At 38.4% G+C, this 27974-nt stretch overlaps 2 protein-coding genes across 3 annotated transcripts; one reads left to right on the top strand and one right to left on the bottom strand.

Annotated features, from left to right (window-relative positions):
• The first annotated feature begins 158 nt into the window (after positions 1 to 158).
• Positions 159 to 6282, top strand: dhrs12 (dehydrogenase/reductase 12). The gene is made up of 10 exons (XM_005802977.3): positions 159 to 346; positions 1003 to 1136; positions 1514 to 1596; positions 2115 to 2207; positions 2297 to 2378; positions 2527 to 2588; positions 2692 to 2796; positions 3441 to 3531; positions 3694 to 3831; positions 4614 to 6282. The coding sequence occupies exons 1-10, from the start codon at positions 291 to 293 to the stop codon at positions 4724 to 4726; spliced, it is 957 nt and encodes a 318-aa protein (XP_005803034.2). The 5' UTR covers positions 159 to 290; the 3' UTR covers positions 4727 to 6282.
• wdfy2 (WD repeat and FYVE domain containing 2) lies at positions 5252 to 26374 on the bottom strand. 2 transcript variants are annotated; one of them, XM_005802976.3, is made up of 12 exons: positions 26026 to 26374; positions 23014 to 23081; positions 20798 to 20871; positions 18965 to 19019; positions 17718 to 17868; positions 14946 to 15058; positions 13249 to 13375; positions 12973 to 13078; positions 10972 to 11073; positions 9187 to 9317; positions 8962 to 9070; positions 5252 to 7839 (listed from the first exon to the last, which is right to left on the bottom strand). In XM_005802976.3, exons 1-12 carry the CDS (start codon positions 26160 to 26162, stop codon positions 7810 to 7812), a joined length of 1203 nt encoding a protein of 400 aa, XP_005803033.1. In that variant the 5' UTR covers positions 26163 to 26374; the 3' UTR covers positions 5252 to 7809. The 2 variants fall into 2 exon arrangements, with proteins under 2 accessions (XP_005803033.1, XP_023192636.1); XM_023336868.1 differs by lacking the exons at positions 8962 to 9070; positions 9187 to 9317.
• Between the last annotated feature and the right edge of the window lie 1600 nt (positions 26375 to 27974).

The following is a 27974-nucleotide window of genomic DNA, read 5'->3' as shown; positions in this document are numbered from 1 at the left end:
TATTAGTTATTGTTTTCTTTTTAGTCTTTATTTTTTGGGGGGTGATATTTCTGAAAACACTAAATCCTTTCATTTTACAAGGAAATCTGGAGTCATAAAACCGAAAGATCCACTAGGTGTGCTACAGAAACGTATTACAAAACGCACTTCCGGTTGAAAAACACGTGACTCCTAGCCAACCCACGTTTCAGGCATTCTTATGAAACGAAAAACAGTTAAACATACCCTCTTATGGATAACTCTCTTCAGTCTATACGGCCAATTCAAGCAGCTGCTGCCTAAATGAGGACATGTCTATTTACAGGAATGCCGTCTGGTTCGTGAAAGGACTGCAGGAGTACACAAAGTAAGTGCAGTACATTAGCTAGTGAACCCTAGTTTTGTAGTTTTTAAGGTTTGCCTAACATTTACCACTCGGTTCTTCCGTAATTGTAACAACTTTAAAACCTTTTCCAAGGTTAAACAACGTGTCGCTGATTGATTCAGTGGTCATCCAGTTACACAAGATGTTATACGGCGAAGGGGCGCGGCTGTTACACCTTCAATGCAATAATAATAATAATAACAATAATAATGGCATACGCTAAAAAAGTGCATTGTATTCATAAGTAGCTATGCGTATTCTCAGTCAGGAATGAGCAAAACACTAAACGGCAAAAAAAAAGAAGAAGAAAAAACATAATTTGATTTTGTTTTACCTCTGAATATTACCAGCACCTGCATGAATGTACACAGATAAAATGCATTCGTATTAGGAGTTACTGTGAGTGGACTGTAATAAATTATCAGCACCAAAAGTCTCCTTTAGAAGTTGGTGGATGGTAATACATGAAATGATGAAGGGAAAAAATGATTAGCGCCCTCTAACGTTCATTGTTGGCAGCAGAAGGAAAACTCAGCTCGAAAAACAGAAAATACTTGAGATGCTCCTGGGCCTCACATGACTTCTTTCTAGAAGTCAACATTACTGACTGTGGTATTCTCTTATTATTTTTTTAACAGGAGCGGCTATGAAGCTGCAGCGAAGCATTTCTCTCCGGCCGACCTGGATGCAAACCTGAGCGACAGGTGCTTTATGGTCACAGGCGCCAACAGCGGGATAGGGAAAGCAACAGCACAGGAAATTGCCAAAAGAGGTGAGCGTTTTATCGGGTTTGTCTTCCCCCCTCTGTGGATGCTCCACAACTAAGCGCAAATCGATTAAAAAAACCCAAAACAAACAGTTTGGTGTGGAAATTACTACTGTAAAAATGAGACTCGAATGCAGCGGCTGCTGTACTGTGCACACAGTGTGACGTCACCTCTGTTCCCTAGACTGGAAACAGAATCATTTGAAAGTTTCTGTTTATAGTTATCAAGGGGGGGGAAAAATAGCAGCAACACGCATCTCTTGCTTACGTGTATAAGTTACAATTCTTTTGGGTTAAATAAGTACATTTCGCATAAAAATCTTTGTTGTAATCAAGGTCTTGTCCGAGTAATCCACTGATGAGGATTTGAATTGATCCTGCAGGAGGAACTGTTCACATGGTTTGTCGAAACAAGGAAAGAGCAGAGACGGCCAAAGGAGAGATTGTGGCACAGAGCAAAAATGAGGTAATTTCAGCGTCTTTTTCTCGACTGTAAACATAAATCCCACATCGTTAGAAAAAAGTTTTGTTTAAAAACGCCCAGATGCAAGCCGGTCCACACCTATCCGTTAATTTGTAACTTGGAAATGTTTTCCCATCAGAGCACCTCTGGACCCAGCTGTATGGGCCCATATGCATTCCCATATGCAGACCTTGCTCTGTGGCGCTATAAAATCTTGTCACCCAATAGGAGAAAAGGTTGTCGCTGGCAACAATACAGAAGCCCGGGTGGAAATGTGTTGAGGAGGAAATCTTTTATTGGTACAGAGAGAAATGTGGGAAAAATACTTAACTATGCCCCCGCAGATCTGGGAACTGATTTTACTGACTGATTCCAGCTCAGTGACAAAATGCAAAAAAAGAAGAAAAAAATACTAATCTAACAATGAATTGTTGTAAAAATAAGTCACACATAATATTATATCTGAAGGAGGTGAAGACATAAAAAAAAACAAAAAACAATTGCGTCCCTTCTCTTTGAAGAACGTTCACGTCCACATCGTGGACATGTCGAGTGCGAGGCAGGTGTGGGAGTTTGCGCAGAGCTTCTCTCAAAACAACAAGCTGCACGTGCTGGTAGGTGTTTGCAGATTTATGCGACCTTCTGCCCAGTCAGTCGCTCCCGCCGTTTTATCGTCCCTTTCTCCTTACGGTCTTTGTCTTAGATCAATAACGCAGGCTGCATGGTCAACCAGAGGGAGCTAACGGAGGAGGGCTTGGAAAAGAACTTTGCCACAAACACGCTCGGTGAGTAAATGAAGCCCTTCTTCCTTTTAAGTAAATCCTTAAAGTCACAGAACAAAGGAAGATGTTAAAAAATGTGTAAATTCTTCAACAATATGTTGTTGCAACTATTAAAAGCAACCTTTTCCTTTCTTTTTGTCTTTACGCCCAGGTACCTACATCCTCACCACTGCACTGATTCCAGCACTGAAGAAGGCGGAAGACCCGAGAGTGGTGGGTTCAGTCCCGATAAGACAAACGCGTGATTCACGAACCGATTGGGCCGGAATCAGAATGGGCGTCGATTTTAAACAATGGCTGCTGTGTCTGTCCTCAGGTCACCGTGTCATCGGGCGGCATGCTCACTCAGAAGCTCAACGTGGACGACCTCCAGTTTGAGAAGGGCACGTTCGACGGCACCATGGCTTACGCTCAGAATAAGGTAAAACTGTCCGCACCGATTTCTATAAAAGTAACCCAAGGTGCACTTAAAAGTCTGAAATTTGTGTATCCAAAATTAAGGCCTGAAAATGTCTTTAAAACAAACAAAAAATGTCATTTGGACTTTTTTGGTCGTGAAATTTTTGTTGTGACAGGACTCTTTAGTCTTGTATGTTTGTTTTTTTCTTTAATTTATTATTATTCTCGCCTGACTGTTCTGTCTGCATAAAATTTGACAGCAGGCATCCTTTGATTCCAGGCTGTTGAGGCTGCAGGCTAACTAGCTGCTGATATACCCTTGCTAGCTGGCAAGCTAGCTTTTTTGCCTCTAAGTTTGTTACAAGTATATTTATCTTCATTTGACTGGACGACCTTTGTTTCCGCCACTAGCTCACTTCTGTTAGGGTTACATACAAGGCATACCCATACAAGGCTAAGGACCATTCTGCTAACAAAGAAAAATTAGAAATTACTCTTCATATATACAGCAGGATCCCCAAACCGTCCCCTATACATATAGTTTTGGTCTTAAATTTTATTTAAGGTCTCATTAAAAAGGTCTTAAAACCTCTTGATTTGACTTGCTAAAACTTGCCGATACCCTGAAGCCACACTCACATGTTAGTGCTTCTTACTGTGTTTCAGAGACAACAGGTGATCCTCACAGAGAGGTGGGCGTCTCAGCACAAAGAGATCCACTTCTCCTCAATGCACCCCGGCTGGGCTGACACGCCGGGTAAAGCTCTTCCACTCCGTCTTTATCGCCACTCAAATCCTTTAGACTGCTTTGTGTTTAGCTTGCCTTCACCAGAGGAATTTCACAAATAGATTCTTGTCAATCAACAAGAAAACATTTTCCACAGTCTGCTTTGTGACAGATTTGTGTTTCCTCGTGTAGCCGTGCAGTCCTCCATGCCTTCGTTTCACGCCAAGATGCAGTCCAAGCTGAGGACGGAGGCCATGGGGGCAGACACGGTGGTGTGGCTCGCCGTATCGCCTGCCGCCGTCAAGCTGCCAAGCGGGCAGTTCTTTCAAGGTGAGAAGTCCCTCGTATTTCCAAATCAGTTGTGGTCGATTCGTGAGTGTGAATCCTTGCTTCTGTAGATCTGATTAGACTTTTGAAATGATCTGTAGGAGGGTGCCCAAGCATCCTTAAAAAGTCTTAAATTCAAGGTCTTAAAATGACTTGAATTCATGAAAAAATGTACATTGGACTTTAATATGTTTACAATAGGTCTTAAATGTTGTTGTGGCAGGACTATTTAATCTCATATATTCGATGTTGGTTATTTTTCTGTCAGGCAAACATTTGAGTCAGACGCAGACATTTTCATTCCCTTCTGTGACTTGAGGCGGTTGAGGCTACCGCTAACTTGCTAGCTAGCTTCTTTGTGTCTAGCACGGGAAAATGTAAATTTAACAGACATTCGTCTTTGCCGTTGGCTCACCCATATGATACATGCATTCTGTTCAAAAAGGCTTGGATCTTCTACTACATAAAATAAGGAATTTTCTTTTGATAAGTCTTAAATTTCATCCAAGTGGCACGAAGAAAAAAAACATTATGAAAGCTAGAAGTAGACATGCATTAAAAGTCATGTTTTAGTCTAGTAAAATATGGCAATGGAAATTTATTTTAGGATTACATTCTACTTTTTAAACAAGATTAGCCAAAATTGAGGGTGAAATAAGGATTTAAATGTACAGCATTCCTCTTCATAACATTAGTGGGAACCGTCTCTGTGATTTGTGGATCTTGTAATCCTCTTCCTGACGGTGACACATTCTTGTGACTCTGCGTCTCTTCTGCTCCTTCAGATCGTAAGCCGGTGGCGACCCACCTCCCCCTGGCCTCGTCCCGCTCCTCTCCGCAGGAGGAGGAGAAACTCCTGGCAGCGCTGGAGGAGTTTGCCCAAAAGTTCAAACCTTAGTATCTGGAAAACCAGCTGCTTATTGAGATAAAAGCACTCTGATGACACTATATAAACGTTTACAAAAACCTTTTAAGCTAATGAAATATGTTTGACTGAAATAACAAGAGTCAAGCTTTGAAATGCTTTACTGAGGTTAGATCAAAAAATGTTTGTGAAGAATTACTTTTTTTTGTAGTTTTTCAATGCTTTTTCACATGGACGTTTTAAACAAAATGCAGTTAATATGCTGTATGCACACATAATCGTGTTTTAAATTATTTTTGCTAAATGTATTACTTCAATTAAAGTGATTCATTTTGTGTATCTATATATTTTTTACTACAGTGAAAGACCACATACTTGGCAGTTAATGACAAAACCTTCACAAGAACTGGAAAACACAAAATAAGTCATGAAAAGAGCTTGATAGGGCTGTTTCCCAATATATTACTGAAAGTTGAGTGGAAGAAAAAAGTGTGAAGCAATAGAAATAACTGCAGCTTTAAATATCAGTTGGCAAATACATGACTTGGACATGACGGATGAGGGTAAATACTTTTTGTTTTAATTGATCGTCTATACACAGTGTTACATTCACAAAAACTCTGAAATTCAACCATTTTTTCCCCTCTTTCCTGCAACAAAAAGTCAAAGAACTGGCCTTAAATAAACTTTATCTGCCCTGGAGTTTAAAAGCAACAAAAATCAAGAAGTTTTCATCTAACTCTGTTTCTCGTGTGTGGTCAAGTTTGCGAAATAGAAGATCCATTCTGTTGACTCTGTATATTTTACGTCAGTTTGCATCGTTAAGAATCACACTTTGTTTATTTAGTTTGCAAGTATGTATTAGTTCGCAGGAAGTGGTCGAGGAGATAAACTAAAAACACGAGAAGACGACTGCTCCATATTGTTATCGCTAACAGATACCTTGTTTTCAGATCCATAATCAATAATCTTTGGAAGAAGCTCAGAGGGATAAGAGCTGAGTGTCAAGCGGTCATCACAAAAGCACGCAAAAAATTTAGGAGAAATCGATGATTTTCTGCCTCGTGATTCCAGTGCATCAACAATAAAGCCGACATACACAGCTGAAAAAAAACAACAATTTAAATTGTTTTGTAGCAACATTTTTACGCTGTGGTTCATTTCTGAAATGCCACAGCATCTAGCTGTGTTGATATGTGCTTCTGTACATGTTTCATATATGACACAGACATTTAGAATAAATAACCTCGAGAAAATGCTGACAAGCAATTAACAGGACACAGACGATGTTGTTACACAGCGCGGTCCGAGTCACCGATCGCACATCAGGAGGCTCATCGGTATCCGCCGTCATCGCCTAACGACTGGAACTTTAACTGGTTTTAAATCCAGAACCAAACTGATTCCGTGAAGCGCCCTGTGTGTTTCTGAAATGGACAATGCTGCCCTTGTGCAACACAAACAAACCATTATTCTGGCAGCCGCACTTTAACATCAGAGGAAAGCTGATCAAATTTCTTGCATTGGTTTAAGAAGTTGGGCTGGACTTATTCCATTATATTTTTTTTTTTTACGGAATTACTCAAGCAGAGCTAAACTTTGATTAAGCGCCTTGTGAGAAAATAAATAAGGGTTCCCACAATGCATCAGGCCATCTAGCAGTGATGTCATCTGGCTTGTGATACAAAGCATAATTTTATTTTATGAGGCAATTCAATTTATTTTGTAGGGAGTGGAGATTCATCGCTACGTTGACTGACGGCTCTCTGCTCATGGTGGCATAGCAGGGGACCGGCACAAACGTTCCAAAATAAGAAAAAGAAAAGGTTGTGTCCTGTCAATGGGCGCCCCGTGTGTTATGAAACGTAAGAAAATAATTCCAACGAATTATTCCAAAATTAAAGGGTTTTTTTTTAAAGGAATTTGGACTGCATTTAATCTTCACTACCTCTAAAATAATTAAAATTGAATTACTCAGTACCAAACAGATTATTTAAAGAGCGCACAGGATTCAAAAGAACCGCCACCAAGTAAACATAAACATAAACATAGACTATGACCCGACTGAATGAACTGTTCAGTAGTTAAGAGTCACTGAACTAGGTTAACTGGAAGAAAATGTTCACGCAGCAACCATTTTCACCAGATTATTTCACAAAATGAACTCAAAGAAGCTGAATTAAAGTGACAAGCTGGCCTAATGCTACTTCCTTTATCACTTCCAAACCTGCATCGGCTGATATTTATGGACTTAAAGTCAATTACTGTTCAGAAGAGACCAAAACATTCGTCATCCAGTTTGGTAGGGTTAAAAAAAAACATGCTGCTGTAGTTTATTACCGCTACTTTGAGTTATGCTTTGGTTAATGTTTCAGACATGTTGTTGGAACTTAACTGTCTGAAATATAACATTACGTAAAGATGTTACATGAAATGTTCATCAATTACCTTTAACGGGAAAAGTAATTAAATAAAAAAGCAGGTTGAAAAATCTTTTAGACCAGACTATAATTATGAATTTCCAGGTGGCTGTTTATGACCTTCATGAATACAATATGTAATAGGGAGAAAACCTTTACTAGTCAAAAAAAAAAAAAAAGTGTAACAGGAACAAAACAAATTTAGCCTCTAGAAGGTGTCATAATAATCCAGGCCTGAATTCCTTCTGATGGTATTTTTTGTTTAGATCATGTTTTTAAAAATCGTATTGATGTGAAAAATGCGATTACGTCGATGATTTAGTATCCAACAAACAAGTCTGATGACTTTTAGCTCCTCCAATCTTCAAATGGAATGAAATTTATGAAAAGTACATAAGATTTTAAATTTCTTACAAGGTTAAATGCCAGAAAGTATCCCAGAGTACAAGCATGATTACTCCAGATATCAAGCAAGGACCAACCAGTCTGTGACCTCGTGTTGAGCAAGACGTTGCACCGTCCTCAGGCTTCTCTCGGGCCGGCCGTGTCGTCGCTGTGAGAGAACGCAACAACCCAGGCTTTCTTGCTAAATGGCGGTTAAATATTATCCAGGTGACACGGATGCTGTTCTCTCTTTCTCATCGAAGTGCGACTGGTCACAGTTAGCCGAAATTCTGCCCCCGTGTCCACGGAAACTCACGACACCACAGGAGTCATGTCCCATATCTGCAAAAAAAAAAAAAAAACAAGAAAACCTTCTGTTTAAATAAGGGCAGCCATCATGATCGGCCAAGTTAGAGGCTAAGAAGAAACTGAAGAATAAAAGGGTTTAGAGTGTGAGAGAAATATACTATATATTTTCAATTGAATTAATAGAAAAAGTATATGATCACAAACAACCTTCTGGAAACACATTTCTAGAGCTTCAGAGAGAAACGTGAATTCTCATCCATAAAACGGTCTGCAGTCTTTTTAAAGCTTATCTCTTTAATTTTGTTAACACTGAACAGACTCTCATGTTCACCACAGAATCAGGCCTGAACTCCGACTGCTGTTTCTATTGTGGACGGGTTGTGGAACAAACAAATCTATTTAAAATGAGGCACAAGCGCTTGAATTTACTGTTGATTTTCTCAAAATAAAGCATACAGGTAAAAAATAGACATAAGTAAAATTAGCATATGGGTTCTTTATCAATTTGCAGATTAAGTCCATTACTTTTTTGGGGGGGTAGGGAACCAATAAGCTTCTAACATAACTCTGGCTTTGATATTTTACATATTTACAGAAAACAATGTTTTTATATCTTAAAAGCAAAATGTATGCATTTTTTGTTCAGTTCTTGCTTAATTACTGCTCTGGGTAATTTGTTCTTTCAGAAAATGACATAGTTTTAGAGTCTGAATACTCTGCTTAATGATTAATCGATTACTAAATTAGTTGAGAATTATTTCCGACATCAATTAATCATGATTAATACAAATAATCGTTTCAGACCTAGTTCCAAGAGGGTAATAGCTTGAATGAATGAAGCACAACTGTACTGAAAACTAACACTACGACTTCTGTTGGAGTGACAATATGCAGCTAGAATTATGTCTGAATTTGCAGATGTATTTTCGAATCAAATGGTCAAAAATTATTTACATAAGCCCAGGATCAATATGACATTTAAGCTGCATTAGCACTTTTTTAAATTATTATTTTTGCTCCAACTTTGACATTTGCCTTCTTCGCTTTTGAGCAACTCGTAAGAAATTATTGGTTCAGTTTCTTCAGCATCTGTCGCCCCCTGGTGTCCGAACCCACGAACTACAACGTCGAAAACTCGTCATCTCCTGTGCAGACCTTGACGACCTTATCCGTGCCGGAGGTGAGCAGGTTTCCCGTGGTGGGCTCGTAGTGCATGTAAACAATGTTGTGCTTGCTGTCGTGGAAGGTGGCAGTGGGAGCTCGACTGAAACACACACACGAGGGGAGAAGAGGCGGAGACGTCAGTGTGAGAGCGCCAGGGGAACGCCGGGAGCACAAAGGGACCGTATACGGCACCGACAGAGGCTGATTGTGACTCACTCTTCGTCGGTGATGGACTCGTGGCAGCTGTCACACACCCGCACCTCAAACTCGAAGCCCATGAGGGGGATGGTGGAGCGCTTGGACGAACATTTGCCGCACACGGCCTGGCCACACTTCCTGCAGTGATGCTGAGGAAAACATGTGAGGCTAAGTACGCAATTTATGAAGGCCCTCATTTCTTATTAGTGAGGCAAAGAATAAAGTCAATTGTTGCCTTTGGACCTTCCATAACGGTTCTTAAAAACTCTGGTTAAAAATAGTAAAAAGAAGAAAAAAAAAATCAACCAATGCTTTAATTAACAATGTAATAGCAGAAGCTGTTATTTTTTCATGCAATAAATAGATTTTTCAAAACCAAATACTATTTTGAATAGCCATGATATTGTTTTAAATTTATATTTTCTTTGTCATTAAGTTTGATACGATGGACTTTTTTCAAATTTCATTTTTCATAAATGTCAACATCCCACCAAAGAAAACATAAAAAAAAATAAACAAAGTTGTATGTTTTTACTGTATTTTAAAATCTAGAAACAGAAATAAAATGTGGTTCTATAAAAATGACAAATGTCCTGAAGTACAGTTTTTTTTTGTTGCTATTTTTTAATGGTCTTGTGACATTTGCACCTCTAAACAATTCCTAATTAGCAGGGATTAAAAGCAAACATGGCTCTTAGGATTGTAAAAGTTACAGATATACAGTCTCCAAGTTGAATGTTTTGCAAGAACCTTTTTGTAGATTTACAATCACCTCTTACATGTGCAATGTGTCAGACTGATTAGGAGCATATATCTGCCTTAGGGAAATAAGAGCTTTGCCTATTACAACACGAACCCCACAGATAGAAAGTCAAACAGCGAGGAAGTCGAATGGTTGCCTGGCCAACCAGGGCAGGTGTTCATAAAAGATGCAATATTCATGTAAACTGAACGCTGGAGGAGCGGAGCCTGCGGGAGAAATGCAGTTTGTTTGCAAAAACACAACATTTTACCAGGTATTTTTCATCTACTTTCTACTGTAAATATCTGAGCACACTTGAAATAAGACTAAACTAACTTACAAGTAACTTTTCATAAAGATATAAAGGCTTGTTTTAAGTAAATAACTCCTTAATATTGATGAAAAAGTACTAGTTGTAAGTCTGCCAATGGAACGAGACATTTTTCCGAGTACATAATCTGCAAATGGAACTAGTACTTTTGGTGTAAACACTCCTGTTGAGAAGGCATTTGTGATGTTAAAAAAACAATCATTACACATTTCAAATGTTTTGTACAATTCAGATGGAAATCAAATCTAGCAGAAGTTCTCCAAGTCTACTGGATTCAAAGAACATCAGATTGGACTTTGCAAAACCCATTGTTTATTCTACGAATCCATTGTTTTTGAGATTTGGGTGGAACTACCAAACTTCGGTTGGACATACTTAAACCTTTGACCCATTTTGACAAGGAAAAACAACAATAAATTGCCAAAAGCCACCAATATTATGTTGTTAGCTCTTTCTGCAGCAATTGGGAAAACTTTGCCACTTTGTCCAAGAACCCTGAACACAACAAGAACACACTTAAAGGAGTAACCACAACACAAAGCCGTTTCTGAGAAGCTGGCAATAAAAGAGCCACAGGATGTTTTCTCAGCAGAAGTGAAGGGCTCTAGGAATGTTTTCTCTGGAATAACGGGAGGGATACGTTCACGCATGGCTGCTCGAGCAGAAAGAGAGGTTTTTCCCGCCTGATGACGAAAGCTAAGGGAGTTTTGGTTCAGGCAGCGTGACGTACCTGTCGCAGGCCGATCTTCTTACTGTCCCACATCTGTTTGAAGTTCCAGAAGAAAGGCTGCTCACACTTCTGACAGGAGTCGCTGTCCAGCCACTCTGGAGTCTGCACACAAGCATAATGCAAAATTACAGCTTCAATTACAGGCATGCGCTCAGAAAATGCTAATTGAATGCCCTGATTGGTGAACAGCCAATTCCGTTGAGCGACCTTAGCTATTTCAGCTGTGCATTAAAAAATACCAGAGAAAGCACAATTCTGATAGAACACGCTCAGAGCAGTCATGAACAAAAAACTGAGCAAAAATATATACATACATTCACATTTGATTAAAAATTAAAAAAGAAAAAAATATATTTATCTGTAAAATGTTTTACCCAGAACTCAAGTGGCATAATTTTAGCTTCACCTGGTTTACATTCTCTTAAAAAAATTATTTAGCACAATTTGCTATCTAATTATTACTAAGCAGCTACTCTTTTCCCACGCTTTGAACCATGCGGCTTTTATCCCGGTGCGGCTTTTCTGTGGATTTTTCCTCAACCACCAGGGGGCTCTTCAGCAGGAAGTGAATCATTGGAAGTCAAAATTGGAAATCGAAGAAGAAAGCGCTGATTTTGATTTAGAACAAGCAAATGCTAGGAGCAGGCATGATATAGAAATGTTTTCAAACTCATATGATGCCGCTTTTAAATTGAAGGCTGTCGATCTGGCAGGACGGGAGGGAAATAGAGCCGCTGCACGTAAACTCGGCTTGAACGAAACCATGGTTCGGCGTTGGAGACGCAGGGTTGGGCCCTGAATAGCAGATTCATTAGGACGCAGCCATCTGCTGCTCTCTGCTGTGTCCTTATGGAAAACCGAGCGGCGGAGATACCAGCGGCTTATAGCCCTGTGCGGCTCATATATGAACTTTTCCAGTTAGTTTTTTTTCCCCCAAAAATGTGTAGGTGCGGCTTATAGTATAGTGCGCTATACAGTCCGGAAAATACAGTAATTGGTCATTCAAAGAAATAGTAAACAGATCAGCCCTATACTGTACTGATGTTAAGTGAAGCAGTTAGAAGTATTTGTTTAGCTGAGGATGCATCCTTTGCTACAAGTGATCAAGTGTTCGCTGAAGCATTGCTGCTATTGCATTTCACACAATATATGTTGTAAAATGTTTATTTTCCTTTTTTTTAAAAGACTTGAATTATTTATTTGCATCTCATTTCTAACACTATAAAAATGGCTTAAGGTGTTAAATGAAAAATATGCAGAATGAGCCAGTTTTTTTTATCCGATTAATCGATAGAATAATCGATTACTAAAACAATCGTTACTTGCAGCCCTAGCCCGAAGCAAAATTCACATCGGTTTGGAGATCCCTATCCAGGTAGTGCCGCCTCTTTCACCACAACTGAAATGAAAACCTGTCCTCGGTAACTTCAGTCTTCCTAAAAACCCCAAAAATCACTTCAAGCTGAAGTTATCGGGGGCTTTTTATTGAGCCTCGAACATTTTGTGTGACTGTTGTTGTGAAACCAGGCCACTGAGTCTGTTTTTCCTCTGCTGTAGGTCTTCACGCTGTAAATTGCCAGCTTTGCCCCGACTCCAGGTCCGTGTGTATCACTCAAACATGAGAGCGGCACTCAGCCAAATGTGTCAAGTGACTCTCATAAACAAGGTAAATCAGCAAAAAACATTGGACTTTGGTTTAACCTTTGCAAAACACTGATCCAGCAGCGGCAGTGAAAATACTTTGTATTCCAGCCGCGAGTGTTTCTCTGCTGGAGAAGATGCTGTTTCAGAGCAGAGCAGAGAGAGTTTGGGCAAAACACAGAGGTAAAAATGTGGGTCTGATTAAATAAAGACAAAAGTAGGTCCCAGCTAACGGTGTGGAGGCCAGTGGAACAAAACAGGAAAACAAAGAACACTCCTCCGTGGCAGCGGCTGAACTGATTCTCTTTAGAACGATTTGGTGCACTGAGTCGACTGCGATGTCAGAGATTACACGCTCACCTCTTGCCGAGTCACGTCCATGTTCCAGATGACGATGCTGCCATCTGAGCTGCAGGAGATGAGCTGGCGGGTGTGTGAGGCATAGCACAGGCCCTGGACTTTGTCACTGACAACAATTCACACACACACACACACACAAAAAAAAAACTCATCTTAAAGGAGTCAACGAATGCTAACGTTGGGCTTCGCACCGTCTAAACCTGCTTCAAAACTGTTCTATATAAAAGCCGAGAACAAACTCAGAGCTTTGTCCTGCTGAAGATGTGCGTTTCCTACTTGTGTCCCTGCAGTTCGATGGCAGTGCCTTTCCTCCCTCCGATGTCCCACATGATGATCGAGTGGTCAGAGCTGCCGGAAAACAGCACCCGCTGAGCCGGGTCCCAACACAGAGCCGTCACATTACCTGCCACGCAAAGACAAGTACATGAAATAAATCCTCCTGTTTTTTTAAAAGTTTTTTTTGTTGTTGTTTTCGTTTTTTCTTTTGTCATTTCTGCTGCTTGGAGCAGTATTTTGGTTTGATGGTTAGTATTTGTTGATTTTATTATTTTTTTGCATGCAGTCAGAGTCCCACAAATACTTATAAATGTTCAAAATTTGACTTTGAACATACTCATGCATACATAAATACACATAAAACAACCTGCAAAAACTGTAAAAAAGGACTTCAGGTGGCATTATTTGAACTGATAGTCTTCTTGTCTAAATGTAACGACTATGAAAAAGCTATGGCAAAGTATTTTGGGACTACAGTCCGAACATGTGCAACATTTCGTAAGCAAAAAAAGGATGAACCATCAGCTTCCCGAACCAATACATATACTGTAATTCCCATATTTTTTACCTAAATAAGCTAGCAGCTAGCTTGTTTATTTGCTACCCAGGATTCCTGAAGGTTTCACCAACTCAAATTTAAGATTCCAAGAATGATTGTAGAATCTAATGGGTTGGCAGTAGATGTGGTCCAGTGGCGAAGACGAAAGCTGCTCAGCCAACTGGCGTTAAATTTGCACGATAGATGCAAAAAAGCTGACTAACAAGCTTTGTGGCTACTGTAGCTGTCACTAACAACTATGGGTAGCTGCTAATATCCCCTTGCTAGCTACATTGCTAGCAAGGGGATATTAGCAGCTACAGTATTTACTGGTAGTAAACCAGACAAACTTCTGAAAAAGTCCTGCAGGAAAAAGAAAAACTACACAAAATATACTAGATTAAATAGTCCCACCACAACAAAGTAATTTAAGACCTGTGATTAATGAATTTAAGACCAACTTACATTTTTATGAATTTAAGTGACTATAAGGCCTTAATTTTAGGCATGTCCACATAAAACCTTTTCAGGACGCACAGACAACCTGTTAAAGGTTATTTTAGTAAAATCATACCGGACGCAGCTTTTTATTTTTATTTATAGAGTCAGATTTCCTGTTTATAAACAGCATTTGTTTTTGTCTACTTACAGTTTAACACTCACTGGAAATGTTCAACCCTTATTCTGATGAATTTAAATGCATTGGTAAGCTATGAGGCTGAACCAATTTAGTATAACCAACGACATTGACTGGTTCAAAATCTCTTCACATCGGCCGTCACGAAGGCTCATCTCCGTCACTTTCTCAGTTTGCACCATGAGGTTTTAATCAGAATCAGATAAGGTCTATGTCGCTGAGCGCATCACCGAGCCGTCCTTCCTGCAGATAAGTTAAATAAAACCCCCTCTGATCTGTGGCAGGATGTTTTCTTTTTTTTTTCTTGCTCATCATACCTGTTTTACATTGATTAAATAAGAAAATAATTGAATTTTCTCATAGGAATTTGCATTAACATATACTTATACTAATAGCTTACTCCCGGCTATTAGACATTTTTATTTAGCTATTTGTTACAGTCATTTCATTTTATAATAGCTTAAATTTTTATAATACAAAACAAAGGAACCGAGTGTGTGTGGGTGTATTCGTGTGATGTACCTGTGTGTCCTTTGAAGGTGGTAACCAGGCTGCAGCTGTCCTGCTCCAGCTTCAGGATGGTCACCTGACCAGACTGGTCCCCTACAAAGGCGTGCCTGGTCTCTACATCGAACCTGGTCAAAGGTTAAGAAACAATTCACCGAACAAACAAATGTTGATTGTAATTAATGAGCGCCGCGTTTTACTAAAAAGTCGACACCAAATGTGTCAGCTGCTGCATGTGATGTTTAAGTGAAAGGTGTTTTCGGAGGTTTGTCTCAGGCTGCGGGCAACGTTTACCCTCCCCAACCTGTTGGGCTGACGAGATCACCACGAGACTCAATCATTGCCACATGGCTGCAGAAAGGAGGAAGTAAAAAAAACAGGCAAATTTCCTATGACAATGTTCAACCAAAGAAAATAATAGACATTTGATTTTGCCTTGCCAGAGATTCTGTATAGGATTTAAATCTTTAACTCATGAATATGCTTTTATTTGAACCATTCCCTTGTAGCTCCGCCAGTGTTTTTAGAGTTTTCTTTCATGATTCTTCTATATTTAGCTTCTGCCTACGAACTGTCACCAGCTTCCTTACCCTAGTTGAAAAATAGCATCCCCCCCACAGGATAATGCTGTCACAACCATGTTTTAGCATGGGGTTTTTTTTCTGCACCACATGTTTTTAATGTTGGCTAAAAAACAAAGCTAAGTTTGAGTCTTGACAAACCAGAAACTTCCTTCAGCGTTCCCTGCACCGTTCATGACAAACTGCACACCAGCTTTCTTCTAGCCACTCTTCCTTAAAGTCTACATTTGTTAAAGATCTGGGTTCTTCAACCATCTGTAGTAATTAAAAGCAATAAACAAAAGCAAATTTAAAAAAAAGGTTCTCAGTTTGCATACTGGATTACAAGACAAATGCCAGTTTGGCTCATAATTTATGTGCTTTATTTTAAAAAAATGAATAAAGTCCCGATTTTTCCAGGCTCAAGTTTCAAGTTTTTTCAGACATTTGAGTGGAAAGAAAATGATTTACCTAGTTGTGTTTTACAATCTGTATGGTCAATATATTATGAAACTGAGGTTTCGGATCCAGCATGGTGGTAAAGGTCACTGCTTAATTTAATGTCTCTTGACAAGTTAAATCTGCTCCACTTTAGAATCCATCACATTTAGATTTCCCAAAACTGCATGAATCTGTAAAATCAGATTTGTATATTTGTAAAAAGAAAAACAAAAAACCTATATATATATATATATATATATATACATATATACATATATACATCTGCCTGGATATATATATATATATATATGTATATATATATATATATATATATATATATATATATATATATATATATATATATATATATATATATATATAGATAGATATATATATATATATATAGATAGATAGATATATATATGTCAAGAAGTCAAGGATGCCATTTGTAAGCCTAAATCAAAATTACAGAAAAATAAATAAAAAATTACGGCCTGTTTTTTCTTTCAAAACATATTTTTAGCTTTCACATTTGAAAATTATACAATTACAACCCAAAACATACAAATGAAAGAAATGCAAATTAAACAAGTTTCTGAAAACAGCAGCAGCTCAAGATATTAAAAACTGATTGCACAGGAACCTCTAAAAAAATTATGTTGACATGTTTCAATTCACAGCTAAATGATCCAAATGAAATGTAAATCAAAATTAAGATCTGCTCTACTCTGTAGAAATTCAGATTTGTTTTCTTTTAGATGACACAATAAGAGATCAAATGTGGAAAGTGGGACTTGTTTTCCTATTGATCTTTTTTCTATACTTAAAATAGTCCAGCTGTAGAAAATGTAAAACAATAAATAAGTAAATAAACTCCAGACTTTCCCAGACATCATTGGAACCCTGTAGTCTAATGTTTATTATTCCATTTCACTGCCATCGTTTCTTGTAAAGAAAAAAAAAGTGTATAAAAGACTATAATAAATACCTGCATCATCATATACTGTACATACTGTGGTTAGCTTTTATAGACATGCATGCCGTTAAAATGCAAACTCCATCTTTGAATAGAGTCTCCTTATGCAGTTGCATGTATTTCATGGGATGTGGGTTTGATGATTCTTAGTGCCCATTAAAATCATTCAACATTTTGCTTAATTGACCTTAGAGACCTACATGTGATTTTTCTTTATTTATAAGCCACTACAGTCCTGCTAAACAGCAGCATCTGCCTGGAAAACAAATTCATCCTCACATTAACACCATTAATGTGAGTTTAATACCGACTGGAGGCAAACATCACACCCACTTACTTTCACCACGCCATCACAGCCTCCAAAATAAAAATAAAAAAAAGTCTCCGCCAGTTCCACGCGCCGCCACCGAGCCGAGGCAGGATATCATCGCTGCGATGACCCGGCAGCGGGTTCATTTGTATGGATCAGTGTTACTGCCGAGCACTCGCAGCCTTTCATCTGCCCATTACAGAAAACCACCCAGACCGTTTCCTTGACAGCAGCATGACTGATTCTTATTGTTAGTCCTTTCCATTAGCACAAACCCACTGGAAGTTAATCTCAATTGCCCTGTTTTTTTTTTTTTCTTTCTTCTTCTAATTGCTCCGTTCTTAAATTAGAACAGGCTTTCACAATTATAGACGGTTATTTATTTATTTTTTTACCAAATTCAAAGCACTTCGTTTGAATGTTCGCCGTGCCGCCTCTGCAGAGCGAGGTGACCTGCAGACGACGATAACAGGGGGGGGTGGAGGAGTATTGAAGGATACTGCAGACCCGAGACCCAGGCCGCGGTGCGATACGTCCCCAGCTGCTGGCCGCTCTCCGAGCAGTGCCAGGTGAAGTTTCTGTCCTGGCCGGTGCTTAGCAGCCACTCCATCTCCAACACAAAGAGCACCACCGCCACTCTGCCCTGATGGGCTGAACAGAGAAAGCAGGCGAAAATGATCCGGTTAAGACTCAATCGATCAGCGTTACGACACAGGAGCCTCCGTTTGGAGTGAATTATAATCAGGAAGGAATTGTGAACACAGTGAATAAAAGACACGAGAAGCTGAAATAACACTGCGTAGCATTATAATATTATAACATGCCATATAAAAGTGCAGTAAAACCCGATTATTAGGTTCAAAACCCAAGAAATGAAAGCATCTTGATCAGATGACAGATCGGATATTTACAGATTTATAGACTGCCAAAAAGTATTCGTGCCTCTTCGCACTGTGTTTTGCTACAAATACAAGCTTCAATATTCAGTTGGATGTTACTAGTGGGGGGGACTTGATTCAAATTTTAATTGAATTCATTGGAGTTTCTGTATTTAATTAATAGCAGTTGACCACATTTTAAACTAAATCCGTATAGCAACAAAATAAATACAATTGTAAATTCAAAAACCGTGTTTGCTGCTAAATTAGACGAATGAGCTTGACAACAAAGACTTTATTGTTTGCAATATGTTATTTAGGTTATTCAACCGTTAGATTGATAAAAAGCACTATTAAACTTTCAAGTGTTTCTGGAACGTCTGTGCACTCATGTAACTTCGTTGTAGAAAAATCCTTCTTTAAAAAGGTGAACTCTGGACACTGGCGCTGTTTGCCAACGCCCCTTGTGCGTCAGATTTACGGGCGTACCAGAAACGTGCGAATACAAAGGTTCTGGCCTATACCTTTGCTTGTAAAAAAAAAACAAAAAAAAACCTTCACTCCACTCTGCATTTCCAAATAAGATGTGGAAAATGCTTTTTTTTTATTTTATTTTTTCCATTCATCAATTACAAACCAGTTTGTCACATAAATTCCTCATAAAATACTTAGACGTTTGTGACAAAATGTGGAAAAGTTCAAGGGGGTGTGTATATTTTTACAATGTACTGTAGGAATATAGGAATGTATGTTCAGCTCTTCTAAGGTTAAACATATTACTTTCTGTTTTTACAAACTCCCGGTTTGCCTCAAAATATGAGAAATAACCAACTTTGTTCCACAGACAAATAAAAAGCATCACGTCTCACCCTGGTATGTGAGCGCCGGGGTCATTTTGTTGTAGTCCTCTGACAGAATAAACTCCTGAAAGATAGAAAACCGAGAGAAATGTTTGCACCCAATGAGGTCAATGATAAAAATGACCAAGAGAAACAGAACACGAGGCGAAAAGTAAACACCATTTCATCAAAACATGACTGCGGAGGACTGGAGAACCTGCAGGCTGCTACAGAAAGAAACAAGTTGTTCTGCACGACGGCTTCCTCTGAGGCAACAATTATATTTAAAACCCTTGTGGGAGCTTTTTAGATTTCAGGCTCTGAGATTAAAATCTGCAACGTGCTGTTGTGGCCTCGTCTGATTTTTCTGTGGAGTTTTCTCGTTCCAAAACAAAATGCCAAACGGCAAAAATCAAACCCAATAACGACGCTTTGCATCAATCTTTGGTGCTCCAGTTTGAGTCATTTCATATATTAACATATAAAGCAAAGCAACGCAACTGCAGTCTAGTACATATTGTAAAATAAAAATATAGTGGGAAGTACTGGGAAAAATAAGGTCTTACTTGAAAGATACTTTAAAACTTTGATCCACTGATCCACGCTAGTGATTTTGGGGAAATTGAAGATCAGACTGACCTTTAAAATAATGCACATAATATTAGACAAAAGCCAAGTCAGGAATGGTTTAAGGAAGTAACATAAACAGTACTTTCTGTTAAGGAACAGACAAAGCCCCCTTCACACAGGATTAAGACCGCTCCATGGTCTTCAGAATCTCCCAAGACCTTCATCTGGTCAAACCTGGACAACCTGCCATCGCTGTAAATGCCAGCGAGACCCAGTCGTGCTTTCAGAAATCAAATAGTTTTATCCCAGCTGTTTTTTTGAATTTCTAACCCGAAAATGTCACCATGGGCTGAATACTGTCTTAATATCTGCTGGATTTTCCTATTTTAGTTGGGAGATTTCTGCACCGCTACCATCAGTTTCAGCTTAAAGAAGGACACACCAATAATCAGTGGGAATATCTACAGTCAGAATGTATTGAACACACAGAAAATGACATTTATTTTTCACTGTTCATTGCGAGCTGCTCAAACTCAGGTTGTACTCCGGCTAATGTACGTATGTAAACCTATACACGTCTTACACATTGACGTACAACTGTATTTTAAACGTTAGCTTATGAGATGATGCTTATGCTTTTTTTATTCTCCTAATCCTTAAATATGACTCCAGAAATTTGTTTTTACATCTGGACTAGCACATTTTGCATTTGAACTGCAGCCTGAAAAGCTCATAGCCTCCCTGCGTCAACTTGTGTATGCACAATTTGGAGGTGTGCGCTCCTCTCCACAGCTGGCAGACCTGTTTCGACAGATGCCAACCTCAATCTACAGCAGTGGTGGGTCGCGACACCCAGAGCAGCAGTTTCCATGATCTTTTATTTCCTTGTAGGAAGCACATTGTGAATGAGTTGAAGGCAGATATTTGACCCAGATATGCCATCCCATCCCCACATTAATGAACCCCGACAATCTCATCAAAGAAGATTTCTGCGCACACCGTCGGGGATTTGTTGCACTCCATCTTTCATAAAGAGGAGAAAACTGGGTTCCTAATCGCCAGAAGATCTACCTGAGATCCTGTTCGCATGCTGGTTGCTCTCAAATGCAACAGTGCAGTGCTAAGTGCTGCAGCTCATTCATGTGCAACTTTATTTCTTCCTCTCTTTAACATTTTTCCCCCCCATAAACTGATATTGTATACTTGAGGTGCTTTTACTGCCTGAACAAGATGGAAAGCAGCTGACTGAGTCATCAGCTGAGGAAGGAGAGAGTCTCAAAAGATTTTACTTACACAGATACTTCCTGTATCCATACCTACAGATATCCTCCTGGTTTCTGGGTTAAAGGACATACAGGAACATGAGGCTGCAAAAAAAATGAAAGAAGAAAGTCTGTTTTAAGTCAAAATTACGTAAAATAACTTAAAACATTATGAGAGGGAGGTTCTTGTAGCAGAGTCTGAAGTCCTACCACTTTGACTATAAAACAGATGCAAAGATCAGCTTTTCTTTAGCTTCGAGCTGCGTTTAACAGGCTCACTCATTGGTCTTGAGTTCCACTATTAAGTGTGGGTCATGTGACTATAAGTAAACAAAGTTTGCCTAACAAATGCAGAAGCACGAGACAGAACCAGAAAAAAAAAAGGTGACAAATGTCAAATAAAAATGCAGAAACAGTTCAGATAAAACAAGGAGAAGAAAAAAAAAGAAAAAGAGTTCATTGTGACCAAAATAAAGGTAAAAAAAAATAATAATACAAACAGGTTATCTCCGATTCTGTTCAAAAACTCTACAGCTTTACTGGCAGCATTAACCGAGCGTGACCCAGATCTTCTGCGGCAGAGTGGTGTGGAAATCACACCAGTCGTTTTATGCGTCTTGTAAGGCTCTGAAGCTACCGCAAGAGTTAAGGTTAAGGTTAACTTAGCATCTGAAAAAGCCACAAAAACGCTTCAACATCCAGCGATGAAAACGATCTGAACTTAAAAACAGCAGCTCTGTTTATAAAGTTCATTTTTATTTTGTGTCAGGAATTTGGACACAAAGTTGCTCACTCCCCCCTCCCCCAGGTTTGCACTTATTTTTATATATACTCTTTGAGTCTTATAAATTGTTATTAGTTAAATAATGTTACATAGATTGATTAATAGGTAACTGAAGCCTGCTACTGATCGCACACTACAGTCTGTGACGTTTACGTTTATTGCGAAGCCATTTTGGGTTTTAGTAGTTTGTGTTTGAAATGCTGCAGAATAAGTAAATGGTCAAAGTAAAAAAATAAATAAGAACAAAAGAACCATTAAAAAATGTTCATAGATACACCCCCAAATTCAGTGTATTTTGCATTAATTCCACGTGGCAGATTGAACGTGTGAGATCTGTGAATAAAAGTAGAAATAAATCTGCAAATGTGCACACACACATTGGTGCGTAGGACATATACGATGTTCTGCAAAACAGATCCACACTCCCTGAACATGTTCACATTTTGTTTAGTGAAAAACATAAACTTTAATGCATTTCGGTGAGACCGTATATGTAAATAGTGCATATTTTTAAGTTTAAAGGATAATAATAAGTTACTTGCATTCAGCTCCATCTTTTATATTTTTGCCGTGTCCTTCCAATGCTTCCTCTCAATTGTTCTTTTCTTGTTTTGAGCTGCATTTAGCCAGACATTAAATTCCACACTAAATTGAACTCTATTTACTAACAGAGAGACTTCTCAAAGTATTCATGTTGAATTTTATTTAGAGGTATAGAAAAAAAATGCCCTGCCCCCTTTTGTTGTTTAACAAAAGTAATTTAAAAAACCAGAGTTGATTTTCTTTCCACTTCTCAATTATGTATTGGTTTGTGTTGCTCTATTGCATAAGTTTATCCAGGGGGGAAAAAGACATTTGGGGTTGTAACAGGTGATGAAATGATGAAGGGCAAGAAAAGATCAAGAGGCACTGCAGAAAATTAGGCTGAAAACCGTTCTTCTTTAAGGTTTACAAAAAAAAAAGACCTAACGTATCTCATATAATAAATTAATCACCTCACTAACAGGAATCATTTAACTGTAATAAAGTTGGGTAAATTCATATTTTAAATCCGCTTTAACAATTCAAACGTCCGCGGTTGGCGTGTGAAACATGGATTCCTGTGCCAGTAAACGAAAACGCTTCACATTTGCAGCCTCTGCCGTTGTCGGCGGCAGATCTTGCTGATTGTTACGTTGGATTTCCTTCAGCCGCACAGCTGGAGGAAAACGAGGGCAAACTGTCACAAATGTGCGGTGCTGCCACACAAAGAGGAAGAACATTAAAAACTCCTGCAGGAACTCTGATTTCTGTCAGGACGTGAAATCTGCAAACTTTAAAATAAAATAAAAAAAGGGATTCCTTATGACCATCAGTAGCAACTTGGCTCAAAGGGTTATTTCTATTATTTTTACTGAACGAATCAGATGGTGAAAACGGGATAAGAAGCAGTGCAGACATGAGTACAGACAGGGGAAACTTACATGGCATGGTGTGGTAAACACTTGGCCAGTACTGGCCGCTGTCCCTCTTCAGCCAAACTCGGATTGTTCTGTGAAGACAGAAGCGTCTCATTAAGTCTAAGGTGAGGCAAATTATTGATAGATACTAATCTATCCACCAGGTCGGTGCTAAAAAGTTCGACCCGAATACACCCGGCCAGCTCCACAGGAAATAAACTTCAGTTTCACATCTCCTTCGTTCCTGAGAAAAGGGGAAAAACACAAGTGACCGGACTCTAAAGATCTCACTTTGATTTAAAAAAAAAAAAAAAGATGTTAAACTAGGGTAAAATCATTTCCATCTACGCATCTGCTAGAAGAAAACATTTTTATACCAAATCTAAATGAATTAACCCGCCGTATTTCACGGATAATTCTACAGGCTTGAATAAAAAGCAACTGAACTTCCTCCCCTCCATCACTTCTCTGCCAAACCCTTTCAGGTGAGAGTTTACGTATTTAACACTAGCAAAGAACGAGCCTCCGGTGGTCTTCTGCTATAGCGTCAATGATGACGAAGGAATGAAATTCCTTAAGTCAAAGGCTAAATTGACTATATATCCCGTAAAGGAATTCATCCTGTGTTTGTGAAGAGCTCCACTTTAAACCTTGGCTTTAAACAGAATAAATTGGAATAAATTGGAATTTGTTGGAATGTATTTTATACGTGAATTTCTAAAAATGTTTTAGTTTTTGAAAATAGCAAAAATAAATAAATGGATTCATAAACACAAGTCAGAATTTAGTGTGTAGTGTAGTCACTTGTTTATTCATGAAGAGGAGCCAGATGAGGATGTTTTTTTTCTCTCGTGCACACACAGACGTATTTTTGCTCATTTATCGCGGCAGAAATCCATGACTTACTAATGTTAAAGGAACATTCAGGAGGACTGTGCTAGACAGAGCAGGTTCGGTTAATTGACCAAATCCTCCCTCTCTTCAGAAATTACTTGGTTCCTTTGATGAAATAGGAAGCCTCTTCTTATCTTGCCACCTCATTGTTTTCCCTACCGTTAACGACATGGTGTTATGCTGCAGAAAGACACAAAATCAAGCTCGGATCATTTTTTTCTAATTTAGAGAAATTGTAGAAATCAACGGAATATTTAGATAATTAAGCTGAATATAAATGATCAAATTCCACCTTTTTGAGTCTACTGTGATTTATTTTAGGAATTCAGTGGCTTTTTTTTTTTTTTTTTTTTACTTATGGTGTCCGTATAATGACTAATACTCATTGTTGAAATGGAACCGAAATCTAAAATGAACAAAAATAAAATATCAAATCATACTCAGACATTAGCCAAAGATTTTAATATGGTAATCTGGCATTTGTGTTGTTCCTTTTTTTAAATGCCACACACAACGCGTTTACATGCAACCAAAGCTCAATCCATTGCATATAACCACTTGTGTTTATATGATCTTTTTATTGGAGTTGGCCAGTTATTGGGGTTCACTGCAACACCTCTTATAATTCCCATGTAAAGTTAAGGTAGCATATATTAGACTTTGAATATGTAACCTTAAGAATCTGGGACTGATATACCCTACTGTTTTTTTTTTTTTTTTCTTTTGACACAGCTGGGAAATCTAGAAAAGAGGTGTGAAAAAATCCTAAAATAAATCCATCTTTTTCTGCTGAGACATTATTTCACGGTGGTAAATTTAGAAAATGACCATTTTTAAACGAGTAGTCAGTCAGAGGGGGGAAAAGAAAATTATGTTAGGGGAAAAAAATGTAACAAAATCCTTGGTGGAGCATAAGGTACCATTAAGCTTAGCATTTGTATTAAGGTGAATGTAACCCCAAGGAAAAAAAGCTAACAAATTAAGATACCTACAACTGGAACAGGTGTGTAGGAAGAATAATGGGTTAAAACTAAATAACAGAAACTAAAAACACAGTTAAAGTTGCTCAATTTTTAGATGCAACGTTCCAGTTATTGATCTTAATCAGCCAAAAGGGCAAAAAAATAAAACAAAATAAACACGTACACAAAAAAATGTTTATGTTTTGAGATTTTAGCAACTTCTAATTCATTGACTTTCTGTTTCCCTGGTATATAAATATGGTGCAAAAATGTGGCCGTCGTCTTTAAGATGCCGGCAACCATGGTGGATGAGAAAGAAAGCCCACCTTAGTAATAATGGAGCAAACGGTGGCTTCTTCCTGTCATCAGCTCTCCATAGCAACCATTAGATGCCAAATTGTTTTGCATGGGAGGCATGACAAGAAGAAGTCATTTCTGATCTACCATCATAAACATAAACATATGAAACTTTCTTTTTAAAAAACAACAAAAAGAACTATAGGATTTTACCTGGAACAGGTTGGTTTGGTGTGAAAATAAAAGATAAACATGGGCAAAAACCTTCCTCTCTGTAAAATACAGCGATGTGGACCTCCTACTCTTCCAAAAAAAGAGTCTTGGCAGCTTTAGAGTACCTGGCACCACAAACTCTTTGAAAAACACGAATATCGTAAATCCAAATCTGCATAAAATAGTTCAGCAAACACCTTCTTCCTTCTTCCATGATCATCTAGTACCCAAACAGACATGAAACCTGGGAGTGAGCTGACCCAGGATGATCTGTAGAGACAGTGTAAAAATGAATGGTCAAAGATCCCTCTCTCTGTATGCTCAAACCTTGTGAAGTGTTACAGAAGCAAAGTGCTGCGCTACTGGTGCTGTACAAAGTCTTGACAGCAGGGGTGCTGATAATATTTCAATGAAGATTTTTACAGGGTTTTTTTTTATTCTCTCACTGAATAAATATACTGAAATTAAATATTAGTGTGATATTATGCTACTGTAATAAAGAATGATTTTAAGGGCACTCCGCACAGCTTGCATTACTGTTTTGAAGACATATGAACATGTGGCGACAAATAGCTTTATGCTTAACAGGAAAGAGTCAATATTAAGGTAAAATAACCTCAGATTTATATTAAAGGTTATTAGGTAGCCACCGTGTGGCGCAGAGACCTACCGGTCCTCAGAAACGCTGATCACCCCGTCTTCTTTAGGGATGATCGCCGCCGCGGTCACAACCTCCTGGAAAGCCTCGATTTTACTCAGCAGGCACGGCTTCCTAGCCTGCGGACGAGGCTGAATTTCGGCCGCCATGGTGGAGCAGTGTGGTGCACGGACCTCCGCCTCCCCACGCCCCGTCTCAGGGAAACATAACCCGCCGCAGTCTCCCACGCCAGAGCCTCGGTGGAGAAGCTGCTACATGTACCTGTCAGGGAAAACCGATACGGTGTTGTGACTTCTGTGAGAGGTTCGGCCAAGTCAGCTGACAAACATCTCACCGCCCATAGCCTCTCTCCCTCTCACACGCGCACCTCATTTCCGGTCGACAAAATAAAACGTCCGCTCTTAGCCTCTGGTTACATTTTCAAAGTAAAAGCTTTGTTTTTGAAGGCTCTTAGGCAAACACGCAGTAGTAGATTAATGGCTCTTAAATTGTCGTACGAATTGTTTTCAAGGTGAATGGAAATTAATACTTCTGGTGAAGAGGAAAACGATTAACAATGAGGCGCGAACGCTCGCAGGTATGCTGCATTTCATTTACCTGCAATTTCAATCTTGCATTTCTGAAAATTATTGTAGAAAAAATATGGATTAATCAACTGCTAAAATGTACAGTCCACTTCCCTCTGTATGAGTATGAGCAATGATTCAATTTAAACAAATTTAATTTATAAAGCACTTATATTACTACTGGCAAAATGTAATTAACCCAAAGTGCTTACCAAAATAAGACTCAAAAGTAAAAATCACCACAACAAAAATAACAAAACACCATTCATAAAAAGTGACAGTACTCGCAAAAAACACAAGACAATAAATCATATATTATCGCTACGGTTTTGCATCATGAAACAAACATCAAACTGGTGTCATTAAAAGACGTTATTATTATTATTATTTATTTTTTTTTATTTTTTTTATCCAAATAATTCTGTATCATTAACTTGTGTTTCAGTGGTGGATCTGCAGATTTTTTTTTTTTTTTACTTAAGGTTCCAGCAGGGGACAGAGTTTATTGTCAAAGCAAAGGTTTACTTTCAGACCTGATGTCATGCATCCAGGTTATTTCCCTGAACCATGAGTGACATGAAGCAACACTTATTCAAAAGTGGTTTTCTTTTGGTTTGTTTGTCTTTTCTTTTTCCGCAATCAGCTTTGTCCGATGTTTTACACAAATAGTAAAACGTCCAAAGGTTTAAATTCATATATTTGTATAACATCTAAAACCTTTCAAAACTCATTTCTATGGTGTATCTACTAGTATTATTTGCTCCCTCATTCTTGCGCACTTACAAGAAACGGAAACAGGTCACAACATCCCAACCATATTTTTCGTGAAGTGAAACTATTTTGCATTTTATGAGGTCGTGTGTGAAAACTCTAACTCGGCTAATTGGACCAAATACTGTTCTTTTGTTAAGTTGTTTGTAACAAAGCATTAACTAGCCTAGAGTAACAGCTAATGTGCCAAAACATTTGTTTTCCTTTGAGATATTCTACTGTGTACCAACCCTAAACATTAGCTTGCCAAAAATCCTGAGGGTAACACAAAGAATTTACTAATATTGTGTTTCAAAATGCTTTCGATGAGGTTGTAAGTCACTATAGTCCACTCTGTATACGCAACTATATACAATACATTAAAATGATGGAAGAAAAAAAAAATTATATGTTTGGTTATTTTGGGACTTCACAAACTCATCCAAGTACATAACTTAATTACTTAAGAAAAATAATAGCAGTAAAACTCTAAAATACTTTCAAGTAGTAAAAAACCAGTTGATTAGCTAATAATGAACTTGAGAGTTGTCATTAACCCAGCAATGTTACATAAAACGAAAACAGAAATAGTTCTCGCAAGTGGTCTGACAAAACGGGAGGAAGTGCAACTATTTCCGTTCATAA

Source organism: Xiphophorus maculatus, chromosome 7 (genome assembly GCF_002775205.1).
Source record: "Xiphophorus maculatus strain JP 163 A chromosome 7, X_maculatus-5.0-male, whole genome shotgun sequence".
Taxonomy (NCBI): Eukaryota; Metazoa; Chordata; class Actinopteri; order Cyprinodontiformes; family Poeciliidae; genus Xiphophorus; species Xiphophorus maculatus.
The sequence above is the reverse complement of the archived record's forward strand: the minus strand, read 5'-3'. Positions and strand labels throughout refer to the sequence as shown.